General features: G+C 34.7%; 3 protein-coding genes across 4 annotated transcripts; 1 reads left to right on the top strand and 2 right to left on the bottom strand.

Moving 5' to 3' along the window:
* Window positions 1-1,029: 1,029 nt before the first annotated feature.
* Window positions 1,030-3,180, bottom strand: LOC117210391 (60S ribosomal protein L11). 2 transcript variants are annotated; one of them, XM_033453368.1, is made up of 5 exons: window positions 3,110-3,180; window positions 2,557-2,700; window positions 2,119-2,268; window positions 1,896-2,043; window positions 1,030-1,223 (listed from the first exon to the last, which is right to left on the bottom strand). In XM_033453368.1, the coding sequence occupies exons 1-5, from the start codon at window positions 3,113-3,115 to the stop codon at window positions 1,096-1,098; spliced, it is 576 nt and encodes a 191-aa protein (XP_033309259.1). In that variant the 5' UTR covers window positions 3,116-3,180; the 3' UTR covers window positions 1,030-1,095. The 2 variants fall into 2 exon arrangements, with proteins under 2 accessions (XP_033309259.1, XP_033309258.1); XM_033453367.1 differs by lacking the exon at window positions 3,110-3,180 and adding an exon at window positions 2,907-2,957.
* An 8,022-nt stretch (window positions 3,181-11,202) lies between these two features.
* Window positions 11,203-12,553, top strand: LOC117210360 (malignant T-cell-amplified sequence 1 homolog). Its single transcript, XM_033453303.1, has 6 exons — window positions 11,203-11,419; window positions 11,506-11,658; window positions 11,731-11,831; window positions 11,958-12,091; window positions 12,179-12,246; window positions 12,325-12,553. The coding sequence occupies exons 1-6, from the start codon at window positions 11,409-11,411 to the stop codon at window positions 12,404-12,406; spliced, it is 549 nt and encodes a 182-aa protein (XP_033309194.1). The 5' UTR covers window positions 11,203-11,408; the 3' UTR covers window positions 12,407-12,553.
* Window positions 12,540-15,750, bottom strand: LOC117210358 (bromodomain-containing protein 4-like). Its single transcript, XM_033453299.1, has 10 exons — window positions 15,687-15,750; window positions 15,521-15,567; window positions 15,366-15,446; window positions 15,050-15,256; window positions 14,890-14,974; window positions 14,681-14,803; window positions 14,446-14,618; window positions 14,250-14,351; window positions 13,975-14,163; window positions 12,540-13,904 (listed from the first exon to the last, which is right to left on the bottom strand). Exons 1-10 carry the CDS (start codon window positions 15,748-15,750, stop codon window positions 12,711-12,713), a joined length of 2,265 nt encoding a protein of 754 aa, XP_033309190.1. The 3' UTR covers window positions 12,540-12,710.
* Between the last annotated feature and the right edge of the window lie 382 nt (window positions 15,751-16,132).

The following is a 16,132-nucleotide window of genomic DNA, read 5'->3' as shown; positions in this document are numbered from 1 at the left end:
TATTAATATAGTTTTCCAATACCCTGAGCATTTTAATTTTATAGATATATGTTAAAGGTAAATGATAAAAAAATAAAATATAACGATTAGGTAAATATTAGATTTTGATTTCCATTTCAGAAAATATATTTAGAATATGTTTGTAATAAAAGTGTGAACGCTTTGCTTTAGTTATCCTTATTATTCGAAATTGAAGAGTCTAATATGTTTCATGCGTATCATAAAAAAAAATAAAATTTGAAATCGAAAGGGAAATGCGTGACAAAATTAATTTTAAATAATGTGTTCACATCTCTTGTATCTACTACATCAGTAGTATCTTTGCTCTAAAAGATATGCAGAACTACAACTATGAAGTTCCTTTCTCATAATTTAAAATTAATCATGTGCTCACTTAAAAGTCAAAATATTCAATGAGGTTCCAGTTTCCATATTAATTTATTTACTCATAATTTCTGTAAAAAAATAGCATAAATAAATAAGACACATATAAAAAATAAAACATAGGATCATGTACTGATACAACAAGGCCTTTTGTATTTTCACATTCTATACTATCACTACTACAGTTTTCACAAATTTGATCTGGTAATTATTTGAAGAACTAAATGTTAAGCTAAAACCAATGCCTTTGTTATCCATGGCGTAGATTGTATGTGGAATATTCTTATGTTATCTTCTTTATGGAAACATGAATGTGTAACAAAATATTCTACTCATGTATTAACGCACTGGTGACGATATAGTAGTCATTAATAAAGTCTATAAAATTCTAATTTATTAGTGTGTATTTACTTGTTATAACCTTTCCTTATTATAATACGAAGTATTACATCACCAATTCTTAATTTGAAGCAAGTTTTGTAATAAAATTAATAATTGAATAACTTTATACAATTTATAAAATTCTGTTTCTAATATTTTTATAAAACATTAATATTATAAAATTGGCATTCAAATTATGCTTCTTAGACAAATAATGTACTTATAAGCATGATAGTAAAATATGTAATGAAGGTATTAATAAAATTTGATTAAACAAATAGTTTATTTTTAAAATTTTTATGAAAGAACTGTAAAATACAAATATGTATATTACTTCTTCCCAGCTATAATAATACCGTCATACTTCTGTTGAAACCATTTCATTGCATCTTCTTTGGTAAGTCTATGTTGGAAACCGACTTTCCCAGTTTTCCTCCTCCTGTGAGCTACATTGAAACCTTAACAGAAGAAAATATTGCAAACTGTATATAAAAAAACATTTATTTGATTATACTGTAATATAGCTTGATTTAATTTTTACAGTTACAATATACACAAGCTAATGTATCATTTATATTAATTAAAATAAATCTATGCATATAGATTGTAAACAAAGGTAATGGTATGAAAAAATCTACTGATTTATTCAAAACTAATCATTCAGACATTAAGGCATTCAATTATATCTCTCAAGATCTGAAGGTCAAGGGCTGAATGTCTAAGTCATCTACAGAGATTTATATCCTCTATTAAATTTTTGATTAGAACAAAAAAAAAGGTCATTTTGTTAGAGAGATGAATTATAAAATAAAGTGTTCTACAGCATCAAACAGCTTTTAGTTCTAAAATTAAGTAAAAGGTTAAATATTCTGCAATTTACTCTTAATTTATCAAAATAGAATTATAATAACAATGTTAATATTCAAAGAAATATGAATCTAAACTGTAGCTTCATTTAAGTAACACACCCAGTATTATAAGTGGGCATGAGTTGCAAATACGAAGCCTATATTCTAGCACATATTGTATAAATATAGATACAACTTGAATATAGTAGTAACTATTATGCCAGATGTGCATATAATTAATATATTGATTTATCATAGAATATCAAATGGTAATAAACTAACCTGGTCGTCCAAGTACAACATAGAAATCCAAGCCATAAATACCAATGCTGGGATCATATTTAATTCCTAAGTCAATGTGTTCTTGAATACCAAAACCGAAGTTTCCAGTGCCAGAGAAATTTTCTTTTCTCAATTCATATTCCCGTACCTTTAAAAGGAAAAGCAAAATTGAACACTTAAAAAGAAATTAAATGTAAAACATTCTTATCAGTGATAGAATTACCTTCAATCCACGTTCAAGAATTTCCTCTGCTTTAGCACCTCGTACTGTACAATGTACTGCAATTTTTTCATTACGGCGAATGCCAAATGAACGCACAGTGTATCTTGCTTTAGAAAAAACTGGTTGCTGTCCAGTTAATTGTTCTAACACCTACAAAAATTTGAAAAATCTTAATAGAAATGAAAAGTGTTCCTTAATTTGAAAATCGTTATTTATATTAATCTATATTTAATTACAAAAAAGATTAATTTTTAAGAAACCAACTTTTATTATTAGAGATATAGAAACATATATATATATATATATATATATATATATATATATATATATATAGTACATATATATTTATATGTCAATAATTATGATGTAATAAAAGAACACGAAGAAGTTAAAACAATTTGAAATGAACAAAATACAAATAACATCTATAATTGTTACCTTTGCAGCACGAGTGAGTCTATCACCAGATTCACCGACACAGATGTTTAAACAAAGTTTACGAATGCGTACTTCACGCATAACATTCTTGGATGAATCCTTTGGCTCTTTCCGCACTTTTTTTGCTACCACTTTCTTTACATCCTGTAAAAAAACGCTTCATTTAATGAAAACTGCTCACTTTAAATACTGTATACAAACGTAAAAAATATTCGAAATATTGATTTGTTTTATAACAATAAATTATGATATCAAGATGTTCAATCTATTCATACTAATTTCTTGAACTAGTATTATAAGCGACTATTCTATAAATCTTATAAACATCATAAAACAAATTTAGGTTATACTCGCAAACATGCTGAGAAACCTCGCCTAACTGTCATACATTAAAATTTTAAAGATTAAGGTATTAATGAAAAAGAAATTGATCAATGTTAAATTAGTAAAGATGATTTCTTTGTAATATATAAACAATCTTCCTTTTAAGTATGATGTCTTTGATATTTAAAGATTATAAAATTTGTTTTCAAAACGACGACTCCACACTCACCGCCATGATGAAGAGAAAAGAACGGAACTACGCACGCGCACAAATCACGATGCATTCTGGTGAGTACTAGAAGAATGTGATTCTAAAGTAAAAAGTTGCCAAATTAATAAAAGTAAATTTAAAATAAAATTAAAACATGTTGTTTATCCACATACAATCCGATAATATAAAAACAGGATTATTTAGAACATTTGTAATTAAAAGATATTTAAACACTGTTATATCTTCTATGTATAAATTATAATTGTGCGCATGTGCCATGTGATTATTATTTTTTATATAGTTGCAAATAATAGTAAATTTGAATAATTTAATGTTTTATAATTCCACGTTATATGCTAAAGTATTTAATAATATAAAAGAAATAAAAAATAAAAATTACTAGAAAAAGAAAATTAGTTCCTAGGATTAATAATATTAATAATATTGCGTTAAAAATAATACATATTTCTCAATTAATGTTTGATTAAATAATATCGAGAAAAAACAGCATATGTGTATATTTTACTTTATAATATATTTTTTTAATGGTAATACAATTTTACCGCTCCAGCCAATCAGGAGTCAGCTAGGTGGGAATTTGGCAAGATAAAGTATTACTTTAGTGTTGGTAATCATGCTTGCTTTTATATCGATAGTATTTTCATAAATAGATCTTTAAATTTTTGTAGATATATACAGAAATTATAAAAAAAATCTTTTAGATTTCTGATAGGTAAGATTTATGAAGAAATCTTTAGATTTTTGATAGAATTAGGGTCCTGATAGATAGGGTCTATATAAGAGCTTTCAATTTCGTTTAAATTAATCTAGTTTTAAGTTAATTTCAGGCATTTTTTCAAAACCAGTGGAAAGAGATACACAAGATATATTTATGTACAAATATAGATACAAGATATTTAAGTGTGTTATATATGTATGTATATACAATATACATGCATGGAAAGTATTCAAGACTCTGGAGGTATAATGTCGTACAAACAAGTCTGGACACTCCTATACTGAAAATACTGACGAAACCATAAAGCATCCACTTTTTGAGTCCAAAACGTCAACATAGAAGACAAAATTTTTGTTCTGCTCATGCATGACATGCTATGAATGTCTCAGACAGAGATACTTCACCTATCTCCGTCTATCTCGTAAGAACTTTGTTGTCTTCCATGTTGATTTCTGACGACTCAATTTTTGAGCGATTTTCCCTACCGTGTGAGACCGGTTTATATGATTGCGTTTCATACAATACCTTTCTCCTCCCTCTCATTATTACATTCAGATATTTATGTATGATAATATAATGATATTAAACATAAATTAAAGTTAAATTAGATTTTAGAGCGAAAATAGCAACAATAATAATAATATACTTTTATTAATTAATACGCCATGCATCATAAAACTTTTTTTTAACTTCATTGTTTCAACATATGTTTTACAGTTATTATGTTTGTTCTGAAGGATTTTCTAATCCTAGAAATATTTTCGGTTTATGGTTTTAGAAAAGTCCTTAGGTTTATTATGCGCTCTTAGAAATACCGGAGAAAGCTTTGACCTAACGGAAACATCCGGGTTTTCCCTTAAACAATGACATCAACTAGCAACAGGTAGGAAGTTTCCTTCCCCTCTCATCACTCATTAGCATTGACTAGAACCAATAGGCATCGCAGATCGTTCCCTCACCTTACTAACGAAAAGTGTGAGCAACGAATCCGCTTTCTTCGCTCAACAAACCACACCCACACCGAGCTTTCCTCCGCAATTGCATGAGAGCGAAAAGTCAGTCTGTTCAGTTGCTACTTCTGCTACATCAGGAAAGTTACCTTCTTCTTATATTCAACTGTAAGGACCTTGCTCTACTACGAAAGAACATTCAGTGCTCATCTATCGGAGTGTCATACTTCAAAGTTTCGTCTACGGCATTTACATCATACGTACCGGTGTAACTCTTTAGTGTATTAAGTGTTGGAAATATAAATTTTATTTACCTGTTAATCGCAGTGTTATACTACATCAGTCACCTCTATTATCCCACGAGAAATAAGGGGATCGATCTGTTCGTGGTGTCGATTCTTATAATCGTAACGGGAATTTACGACTCCCGCTGACGCGCTTCCTCGCGATCGCGTCTCCCCGCGATAGATCGAAAATACATGGTACTTCGAGCCGGATCACGTGCCATTGAAAAGTGCACTTACCAGTGACCATGCAGTGTCACGTGAAACCAACATTCCATCGACTTAATCACCTAACCAAACGAGCAGTCATCGGAAAGGAACTCCTCCCTCGCTAAGCATATACGCGACCGCACGCCGCACAGTATCGAGTAGCAACCGATTGCCAGATCAACGTCCAGTTCTTCAAGGTAAGACCGTTCAAGCTATTAAACTAAAACATGGCCTTAATCAGCCAATTGACCGGCTTTGGCTCTGAATCTTGAATATCTTTACTTGTTACTTTATTTTCCTTGTCTTTGTCTTTGGATTCATCCTTTTTCTTCAATAATTTCCTTATTGTTATCTCCTCTGTTTTCTTCAGCTTTATTTACTGTATCTTCAGGAACAGTCTGTTCTTCAAGAATAATTTCTTCAGTCCCGGGTTCCTTACGAGTTTCACATTACGGCTTATCTTTACTTTATCCGTAGTTGTGTTACGTAATCTGTAGGCTTTTGATTCTTCCGAATATTCGACAAACCTTAATTTTTCTGCTTTCTCGTCTATTTTTCTTCGACACTCTTGAGGTATATGTATGTCGGGTTTACATTAGAATTAGGGTTAGGGGCGTGAAGCGAATCTTCGTTTGGATTACACGTCGTCGTTATGCAATAGAGAAGACATTGGCTAGTGCAAATACGATTACCATAGAACCGGACAAGTAACCGTGGTAATTAGATACTCGAGAAACTAATGACAATGATCCTAGGTTCAATAACGAATCCGCGGACAACGGGACGGTAGTCGTACGCACTCGCAAAAATCTAAGTCGGATTCTGTGTTAATGTTGCCCAATTAAGACTGTAACTCCAAGTAAAAAAAGTATATTTTAACTATGATTCACAAAAATATATCTGATGGAAACAAAAGATGAAACCACGAAATGCGTTAAAGGATTTGTACAACTAATGAAAAATCAATTAAACAAGATACCTAAAGTAATAAGATCGGATCGAGGAAAGGAATACGTCAGCAACAATCTAAGGAGTTATTTACATAATTCAGGTATAAAGATTCAATATACAGCAGGATACTGGCCGCAGTAAAACGGAGTGGCTGAAAGGAAGAATCGTTCATTAATAGAAATGGCTAAATGTATGCTTATTGATACCGACATGGACAGGAAGTATTGGGGTGAAGCAATACACACAGCCAACTGCAAAATATCTTATCTACAAAACACACAGGTAAGACGCCGTATGAATCATGGTACTCTGAACTACCCGACGTCAAACATCTTCGTTCTTTTGGTACTATGGAATATGTACATGTCGGAGATAAGAGGACACCGGTGCCTTCCCTCTGAAACCTCGGGAAAATCCATAGAAACATTGTAATTAAAACCTACAGTTGTAATTAAACGATTTGCCGTCATTCTACCCAATTGTATTTGTTTGAGACTTGTGACAGTGAGCTTGGGCTCAAGGCGACAATTAGTCGCCGAACGTGGCCGCGGTCAACGGGACGAACTCTCCATCTAACAAAGGCATTGAGTAACCCTATAGCTCTCCTTAAAAGAAAGATTTGTAGCGACACGTGACAGTAAACATTCCAACGGTTTCTGTCCCGTGGCTCGCCACACGCAGATCCTATTCTCCGGGCAGGATGTTTACCAGATGCCGACGCGTCTCCGCAGTACGTGATCGGCTAGCCCGAGGACCGTTATAAACACTAATATCTAGTTACCTAAAATCCTTCAACAGATACACAGTCTTTGTCCCAGTTACAGGAAGACAGGAGAGACCTATTTTTCCACGAACGACGTCTCCCACTAGCAACCTTCCCTCAAGGGCGGCTAGCATCCTTTTCTAACTACCGATATGGAGATTGGCCAATTAGCAGCAACGTCAATTTCCCTTACTTTCCGAACGTAGGATATCCCCGACGAATCCGATGACCTCGTGTCCTTAGACACACCCCGTCATAGTTTTCCTCTGAGGTATCACCGGGACGCAAAGTCACTCTCTCTTGCGGTCTCATCGACAAAAAGGATTAACGCCTTACGGTCAGCGAACATTAACACAGAATCCGACTTAAATTTTTGCGAGTGCGTACGACTACCGTCCCGTTGTTCGCGGATTCGTTATTGAACCTAGGATCATTGTCATTAGTTTCTCGAGTATCTAATTACCACGGTTACTTGTCCGGTTCTATGGTAATCGTATTTGCACTAGCCAATGTCTTCTCTATTGCATAACGACGACGTGTAATCCAAACGAAGATTCGCTTCACGCCCCTAACCCTAATTCTAATGTAAACCCGACATACATATACCTCAAGAGTGTCGAAGAAAAATAGACGAGAAAGCAGGAAAATTAAGGTTTGTCGAATATTCGGAAGAATCAAAAGCCTACAGATTATGTAACACAACTACGGATAAAGTAAAGATAAGCCGTAATGTGAAACTCGTAAGGAACCCGGGACTGAAGAAATTATTCTTGAAGAACAGACTGTTCCTGAAGATACAGTAAATAAAGCTGAAGAAAACAGAGGAGATAACAATAAGGAAATTATTGAAGAAAAAGGATGAATCCAAAGACAAAGATAAGGAAGATAAAGTAACAAGTAAAGATATTCAAGATTCAGAGCCAAGGCCGGTCAATTGGCCGATTAAGGCCATGTTTTAGTTTAATAGCTTGAACGGTCTTACCTTGAAGAACTGGACGTTGATCTGGCAATCGGTTGCTACTCGATACTGTGCGGCTGTGCGGTATAATAAATATACATGTTTATTTTATAAGATATAATAGTTTATCTATAGGTGTAATCTGTTTGTGATTCTGTTTGTGAGCGATGATGGTGTTCAATTAAATTTGAGCTAGCACAGGACGTCTGTGAAGAATTTTAAAACGATATGGTATATTCTATATGGGTATAAATAATTTCTTAAATTTCTGCAAAATAATACATAAAATAAGTCTTATCATATGTGTATAATTAAACAACGCGCAATTAACAGTCATTTTTACTTTTTATTTGTTTCTTCTTTTATTCTTCTTTTCTGAGAAATTGGACGACCAACTAGGAACTAATTGTGAAATCGTAGAATAGTGTCTAGGATTTCTTTACTAAAAGAATTGCCTAGGACTCAGTTTTCGTAAAAGGATTTATATGCGCTTTCGTGAGACATTGACAAACGAATTCAACATCGGCACGTTCCTGCGATTTCGTTAACCCTTATTTGCCACCCCTGGAGTCTCTACAAATTGTAACTGTGATGTGTGTGTTGTATAATTCATTTTTAAAACGTACAAGCCGTGTGAAATAATTGTAAGCTAGTGACATAGTAGTTAAAATTCTTATAGATCAAAATCTATTGCGGAGCGGGTGAGGGAGAGGGGCTACCACCCTGAGAGGACCGGCCAGCGGGGACGCAGCAGAGGCCGTGGATGCGTCTCGGCGAGGTGCGCTAGGGCCGCCGCGCCCTCAGCTGGGGTTTGAAACTTAGGCGCTGGCAAGTCCAGCGCCCCGGGACCGCCAAGCAGTTCGGTTGGGGATCCGGACGGTCTTGCACGGCGGTCCCGGCGACAGGGCGCGATGTGATATGGCCGCACACCGCGCCATTAGCGGATGTATTATAGTGCGCGAGGGGGCCCGGTGTGTCGCTCGTAGCGGTTCCTGTGCCTCCTCGATCGCAACAAGGACGGTCATCGTGGAGGTTTTAGTCGGTTGGAGTCCGACACTATCAGGCCGTTTTCCCCCAAAAGCGGCCTGGTGTCCGTGCGGATTTCCTCCACGTAAAAAAAAAAAAAGATCATGATCTATACAACGCATTGTATTACGATCAAGCTTCGATTGTTTCGATTTGTAATCTATTTATTACGTAAAATTAAAAAACCATAGAATCTCTAACACTGGTATTACATTTTCATGATACAACTTTTACATTACTGGTACAACTTTTTCATTATTTCATTTGTTTATAAAACAACGTAGGCATCACCGCAAAGGAAAAATATTGCGTCATAAAATGAGATAATTCATGAAACATGTTGATCGCGATGACAGTATTACTAATTTCCTTATCGAAATTTAATACCTTTAATATGCAAAATAAATATATTACATTCGAAAGCGACACAAAATAATATAAAATTCAAATAAGAAAAATCTCGAGGCCCTGGACCACGTCCAGGAGTAGATCTTCGTTCCTTTCCTTGACTTCCCATCTTGGCGGTGGGCGCGCACGTCCCACCCTCGGAGCCGTCCAGGAACTCCTCGAACGCTACCCATCCGCAGTTGGGCGACACGTACACGCCCACCACCACCATTCTTGCCCACTCGACCGCGACGTACCCGTTGCCGCGCTCCACCGGGACCCCGTGGGCGGGTGCTTCCAGCACTGATGTCCAGGTGACGGCGACTATTTCGTCCGTATCTCTGGTCCAGTCCGGAGCGTCCAGCACCCTATACGGTTCGGCCACCACCGCTAGGGCGACTGCGTTCTCCCTGATAGTTTGAAAGAGCAGGTCTTGCGCCCTTCTTGACCGTCCCATCGTACCTAAGAGGTTAACCTTTCAAAACTATTCTATATATCATCTATATGTCAACCCTAATTTCACAATTTATGGTCAATGGTCGAATAAACAACACGTATATACATCTTCTAAACGTATCTTTATTTATTCTTTAGTCTCCTAAAAATTAAATTATAATTAATTCAAATTATATTGCATTACGTATTACCTGTTATATCATTTTATACTCTCTTTTAATTCCTTTTTTACCTATGTCAACTTCCACGCGTCTAACTTACGATCTTTATACATATTTCACGATTTTCACAAAGTTAACCCATGTTTCGATAAACTCCCACGCTAAATCAACATCGTTATTACGTTTTCTTCTTCATCTTTCGCACCTCCAGATTAGATATGCGTTTATTTCATTTACGCATCTTTATTACACACCTCGTCCTTTCACCCTATACTTCAACGTTTTTATCACTACCTGCTTTACGCAAAACGCTTTTCAAACACTTTCACTGACGCTTTCATTTACACGTTCTTATTTACACATTCACGCTACTTCTCCCTGCTACTTCTTACTTTATTTCACACTTTTTCTTCCACGCTTGCACGCAGCCAACGAGGTATTCAAGAGATTTCTCATTGTCAGCGATAAAACAAGCTGTTTTCCTTCTTCTCGTTAGTCCTCCTGCTGCTCCTCGTCGTTATTCCACTTGCCACAGCCCACTTCTCCAGATGGATCGTCCAAACATGCTCGCCGCCAATTAATACTAAAGGAAACAAACCGGCATAACTTATAACCTATGATATGACACCTAGAATTACCTTTCGTCTATTATATTTATCTTAACCCTTTTATGGCTATATCAACCTGCGATAGATATACACTTATGCTAAACTTCCAGATACGACAATATCTTACACAGTCTCCACCATGCGAAAGATTTCGCAACTATCAAAAATACGCTCGTAAGACAGCCGAGAGTCACCGCGGACAAGATGTCAGTCATGAAATACGTAGAGCTCAGATCGTCCATCACTCCCCGTTTACAATAAACTATTCCGGTACTTTCGAAATTTAAATTTAACCCGTATAAAAGACCCGATTAACGTATCGTCCTTGTTCTATCCTATCGCGACGACATAGTCTTATTTCTCTATGGTCTTCCATATAGTTTTAGCAGAGCTACTACTATCCCCTAACTAGACCCTTAGGGAAGTAAAACTTTGAAAAATTATAAGCAGCAAGTATGTAATTACAGTAGCCAGTAAAATTCGAAATAAGTGTAAATCTAAGATATTACATTCTTACATTCTATAATATTCTTCTATGTAAAAAAAAAACTAACTTTTCCTCGTATAATTATATTTCACGATTTTATATATATATATATATATATATATATATACACTTGCGTGTCAATGTTCATGCATTGATCGGTATTTGTATTTATATAGTATTACAGCTTGAAATTCACGCGTTGCATATACCGGTTATCGTTTAAACTTTTGAAAAATTAAAGTTGACATCAAGAATTAATAAATAATTGTATGTAGTTTTTTGTACACTGATACGCTAATTCTGCAACGTTCGATATTATTTTATAAAGGGGAGAAAAATGTTTAAAAAGTATGTATGACGTTTTGTCTCTTATAAGAACATAACCTTTTTCTAACAATAATAATATAATGATATTGCTTGCTATATCTTATTAGATTCGACGAAAAAGATAGTGTTTCTGGTATACAACAATTGAAATCATCGGTTCAAAAAGGAATTCGTTCGAAGCTTTTGGAGCTTTATCCTCACTTAGACGGTCATATAGATGCTATCGTTCCAAAGAAAGATGCTTTTCGAATTATAAAATGGTAAGCTATCTCAAAAGTAATGGATTTTACGTTTAGTATTACATGATTTGTTTATGTTTATTTTGTGATTAGTCACGACCATATAGAGATTATAGTAAATGCGGCAGGAGATCTTTTGTTCTTTCGTCAACGTGAAGGACCTTGGATGCCTACTTTAAGATTGTTACACAAATGTAAGCGATATCTTCCTACGATAAATAAGACAAAACAAAGTTTGATTAATAGAAAGTTAATTTCAAACAAAATATTGTTGTATTTTACAATTTATTTTGCTTCGACACAAAATTTAAACATTCTAGACCCATTTTTTTTACCAATGGAACAAGTTGATAAAGGTGCTATCAGGTTTGTTCTTAGTGGAGCTAACATTATGTGTCCTGGTTTAACGTCGAAAGGTGCAAAGATGACACCCGTAGAAAAGGGAACAGTCGTTGTATCCTTTGTTGAAATAACTAGAATGAGCTTGTTTACCAATTTCCAAAATTAATTGAGCATATTAAATTCTTAACTTGAAATATAGGCTGTTATGGCAGAGGGCAAGCAACATGCTTTAGCTGTGGGTGTTACTACATTGTCAACAGATGATATGTAAGTAAAAGAAACCTAGTATAGAATATGTGAAAAATATGAAGACTGCTCTGTGCGTTATAACAATGTAATTTACAGAGTTAAGGTGAACAAAGGAATAGGCATAGAAAATTGTCATTACTTAAACGATGGACTTTGGCAAATGAAATCTGTGAAATAGAAGACTGATGTACATTGCCCAAGGTGTATTATACGGATATATTGATTGTTGTATGAATGCACTTTGTAACATTTTTGAAGATGAGATGTGCTGTGAAGTGATAATTCCAATTACGAAATTACTCTCATAAATAAAAAAGAAAAATTGTCAATGCATCTTTATTGTACAAACTGAATGTATATGACAAATTTATTATAACTGTTTAAATGCATCGATATTATTTAAATGTAATTTTATAGTTTACATAAAATCAAGAGAAATCTATAAGGGAATAGATAGAATAGTATACGGTTATAAAAAATAATTAACCAGATCCTGATTTAATATCTGCTTGGCCTTCTTGATTTTCTGAAGGAACGGAACGTTCATTTTCACAATGTCCCGATGCTGGAGAGTAAGATGAATTACTAGCATCGGAAGTTGGTGCGGATGCGTTGCTTGAACCCGGTACGTTGTTATTAGTAGTATTATTTTCGCCAACGGCATGAGGAGATTGTGGATGGTAATGAGGACTGTGCGGGCTGTGAGGACCATGGGCGTGAGGACGGCCCATAGTATGTGGTGAATACTGCGAATATGGTTGATGGTAATACGGATGTGCGTATTGAGGATATGGTTGATGATATGGTTGTTGTTGAGAATAAGCATAGGATGGATGAGGAGGTCTTGGAGCTAGTGGAACATTTTGAGCCTGCTGAGTAGGTGGTTGATATTGCTGACTGTAACCTTGATTCGGTGGAATCATTTGCGGTGTATGTGGATTAGAAACTGGTCCTTGAGGTGGAAGCACCTGTGTCCCCTGGGTTCCTTGATGAGGCGGTATCGAGTGATTAGCTAACATTCCTTGTTGATGAGGATTATGTTGTATAGGAGGAGCTGGCGAAGAAACAGGAGGCATATTCGGCGTATTTGCAGTTGCATTTGCATTTGCATTTGCAGGTGCATTAGTGTTAGCAGAAACTGCTGCTGTAGTAGTAGTAGTAGCAGCAGTAGTAGTGGTAGTAGTAGTGGTAGTAGTAGTAATAATAGGTTGCTGTGATTGTAAAGAAGATGGTTGTGATTGTTGCGTCGGTGGCTGCTGTTGTTGTTGTGGATGCTGTTGATGTTGAGTTGGTGGTGGTGGTGGCGGTTGCTGTTGATGTTGAATTGGTGGTGGTTGTTGATGATGTTGAGTTGGTGGTGGTGGCTGCTGTTGTGATTGCGGTTGTGAAGACGGTGGTGGTGGTTGTTGTTGTTGCTGCTGCTGTTGTTGTGCTGCTGGTGGTGGTGGTGGTGGTGGCGGCGGCGGAGTTTGTTGTTGTTGCTGCTGCTGCTGTAGTGGACTAATAGTTCCACTGTACATTCCAGAATTAGATGTATGTTGATTAGAATTTCCTTGAGCTGATGAAGGTTCTGCTTTATTTTCAGTATATGGTGGTGAGGATGTTTCCTTTTTAATTTCATTATTGAGTTTTTCAGTTCCATTTGTCTTTTTATCTATTGCATCATGATCAGGAACCTACGAGGAAATAGCAATGCGTAACGATACTTGTGCATCAATAATAACAATTGTTACAGATAATACTTACATCGGATGGTGTTTCATCGTTAATAGGAGCAGGAGTTGGAGTAGGAGTAGAATTTGGAGTTGATTCACTGGATGCAGGTCCATCCGAGCGATTTTCTTCTGCACCTTTTAATCTATCTCGCCTAAGTGCTTCGTATTGTCGTTCCACCATCTTATTGAATGTTTCTTCATCTACAGCTGGTTTACAATGCTAAAAGAGGCATGTTTGACTTCGGTATTTGAATAATTATCAAATAATAATTAATGGAACATATCTTATTAAAAATGATAACCTACCTTCTTCAATTCTTCTTGAAATATTTCGCTTGTCTCGATAAATTTACGTTTCTTTGCTTCAAATTTTTCTTCTATTTGTTGTAATTCAGCTTCGAGCTTTTTCTGTAACATGTAATGCCATGATATAGTAGATAAAATAATATATATTATATTAATATAATTAAAAATTAACTTCTTTTTTATCGTATATATATACCTGATGCATTGTTAAAGATTGTACTTGACGGCGTAATACTTGCATTCGTTGTGTAGTAACAACTGAGCGAACATCCGGCACTACAGTATCACTAAATATCTCGTTAATAAGACGATGGTTTCGAGTATATCGAGAGTACGCAACATGTTTTACGGAATATCCATCATCTTGATCTGCAAAATAAAAAAATCATTTATATAACTTTTACTTGTCCGAATTATATAAATTTATATACCATCATCATCTTCTGCAGGTAAAATATCTATTCTTCTATCTTGCGCTGCTTGTCCTTTGGTACTGCCTGAAGAACGTTCATGACTTTCTCGATCATCATTATTTTGTTGTGCGGCACATAATGCTATGATAAAAATAATGATATATTGTACTAAGAATGTAATATAAATAAGTAGTGTACTTATTTACTTACTAATGTAAAATATTTACCAGATTTTCCTCTATTTTTAGCTGCGATGTAAGCTAAGTACGCAGGCGAATTGTGATAAGTTTTTAAACTTTTCTCATATTCAACCTATTGAAATTCAAGTAGTATTAATATCTAGTTTTACAGTTGTATAAAAATAATACCCATATATATGATCTTTACCTTTTCAGCTTCATATTCTTCGATAAACTCTGTTTTATCCTCCTCTGGTAAATCTCTCCACATCTGTCCAATAATCTTTCCTATTTCCCATAATTTTAATTCTGGATTTTGAGCTTTCACTTGATCCCAAACTTTTCTACTATATCTCATATAAGGCATAAGAGGTTTTTCTGGTGGCTTGGGTGGTTTGGGCATACGAGAATCAGCCTACTCGATATTAGCATAAAATAAAATTTTGACAGATTTACAAAAATAGTGTTACAATTTCAACATGATTTTATTAGATATTTATATTATATATTTAAAAGGTACGTACGTTTGTATTTTTCCCAACTTTTTGTGGTGTAAATCCTGGATGACTATGAGGCGTTTGAATGAATGGGCTTTGTGCATCTTTCTATAGATTGTTATAAAAATTAGCTTTACATTTTGAAACGTGTATAAGCTTATTTACATAAGAAATTTACTTACGCTATTAGTTGAACTACTGCTACTTCCACCAGAAGCTCTGAGTCTTTCTGAAATGTAGTTAATATATATATATAACTTTTTTCTTTTTCTTTTTTTAATACGTACAGATTAAAAAGGAAAAACGGTATTTGATATAATTAAACAATTTAAGGTTAACAACACTTACGATTAGATGCAACAATATTTGAAGTAGCCATTGCCACTTGCTTATAGTTTGGAGGTAAAGCCATTTTGTACGTCAATGAGTCTTATTTTCTTAAAGGTATAACGAACACGCTCAATAACGTATAAATATTATTAACATTTGTAACGTTTGTAATAAAAAAAAGAATTGTAGCGTGTTCCGAATTTCAAGAGATTCACTCAATCATATTACTGTGACATCATAATTGTAGACAATGCTTCTTATACCGCCATAGAAATATCTTTTTTTTTTTCTAGCCTTAAACCAAAATTGTAAAGTTTGTCGAACGACTCGAGTGAGTTGTAGGGAATGAGAATGATCACGTGATGTATTGCAACGGGTTCAACCATTGGCTACTAATTGTTAGTTAATTGCTGATGTTCATAAACAATTTCGCATTACTGTAGTAAACTTATCAAATTAATATC

The sequence above is a fragment of the Bombus bifarius genome, unplaced genomic scaffold (genome assembly GCF_011952205.1).
Source record: "Bombus bifarius isolate JDL3187 unplaced genomic scaffold, Bbif_JDL3187 scf7180000008203, whole genome shotgun sequence".
Lineage (NCBI taxonomy): Eukaryota > Metazoa > Arthropoda > Insecta > Hymenoptera > Apidae > Bombus > Bombus bifarius.
Note: the sequence above shows the minus strand (reverse complement) of the source record. Positions and strands in the feature narration are given on the sequence as shown.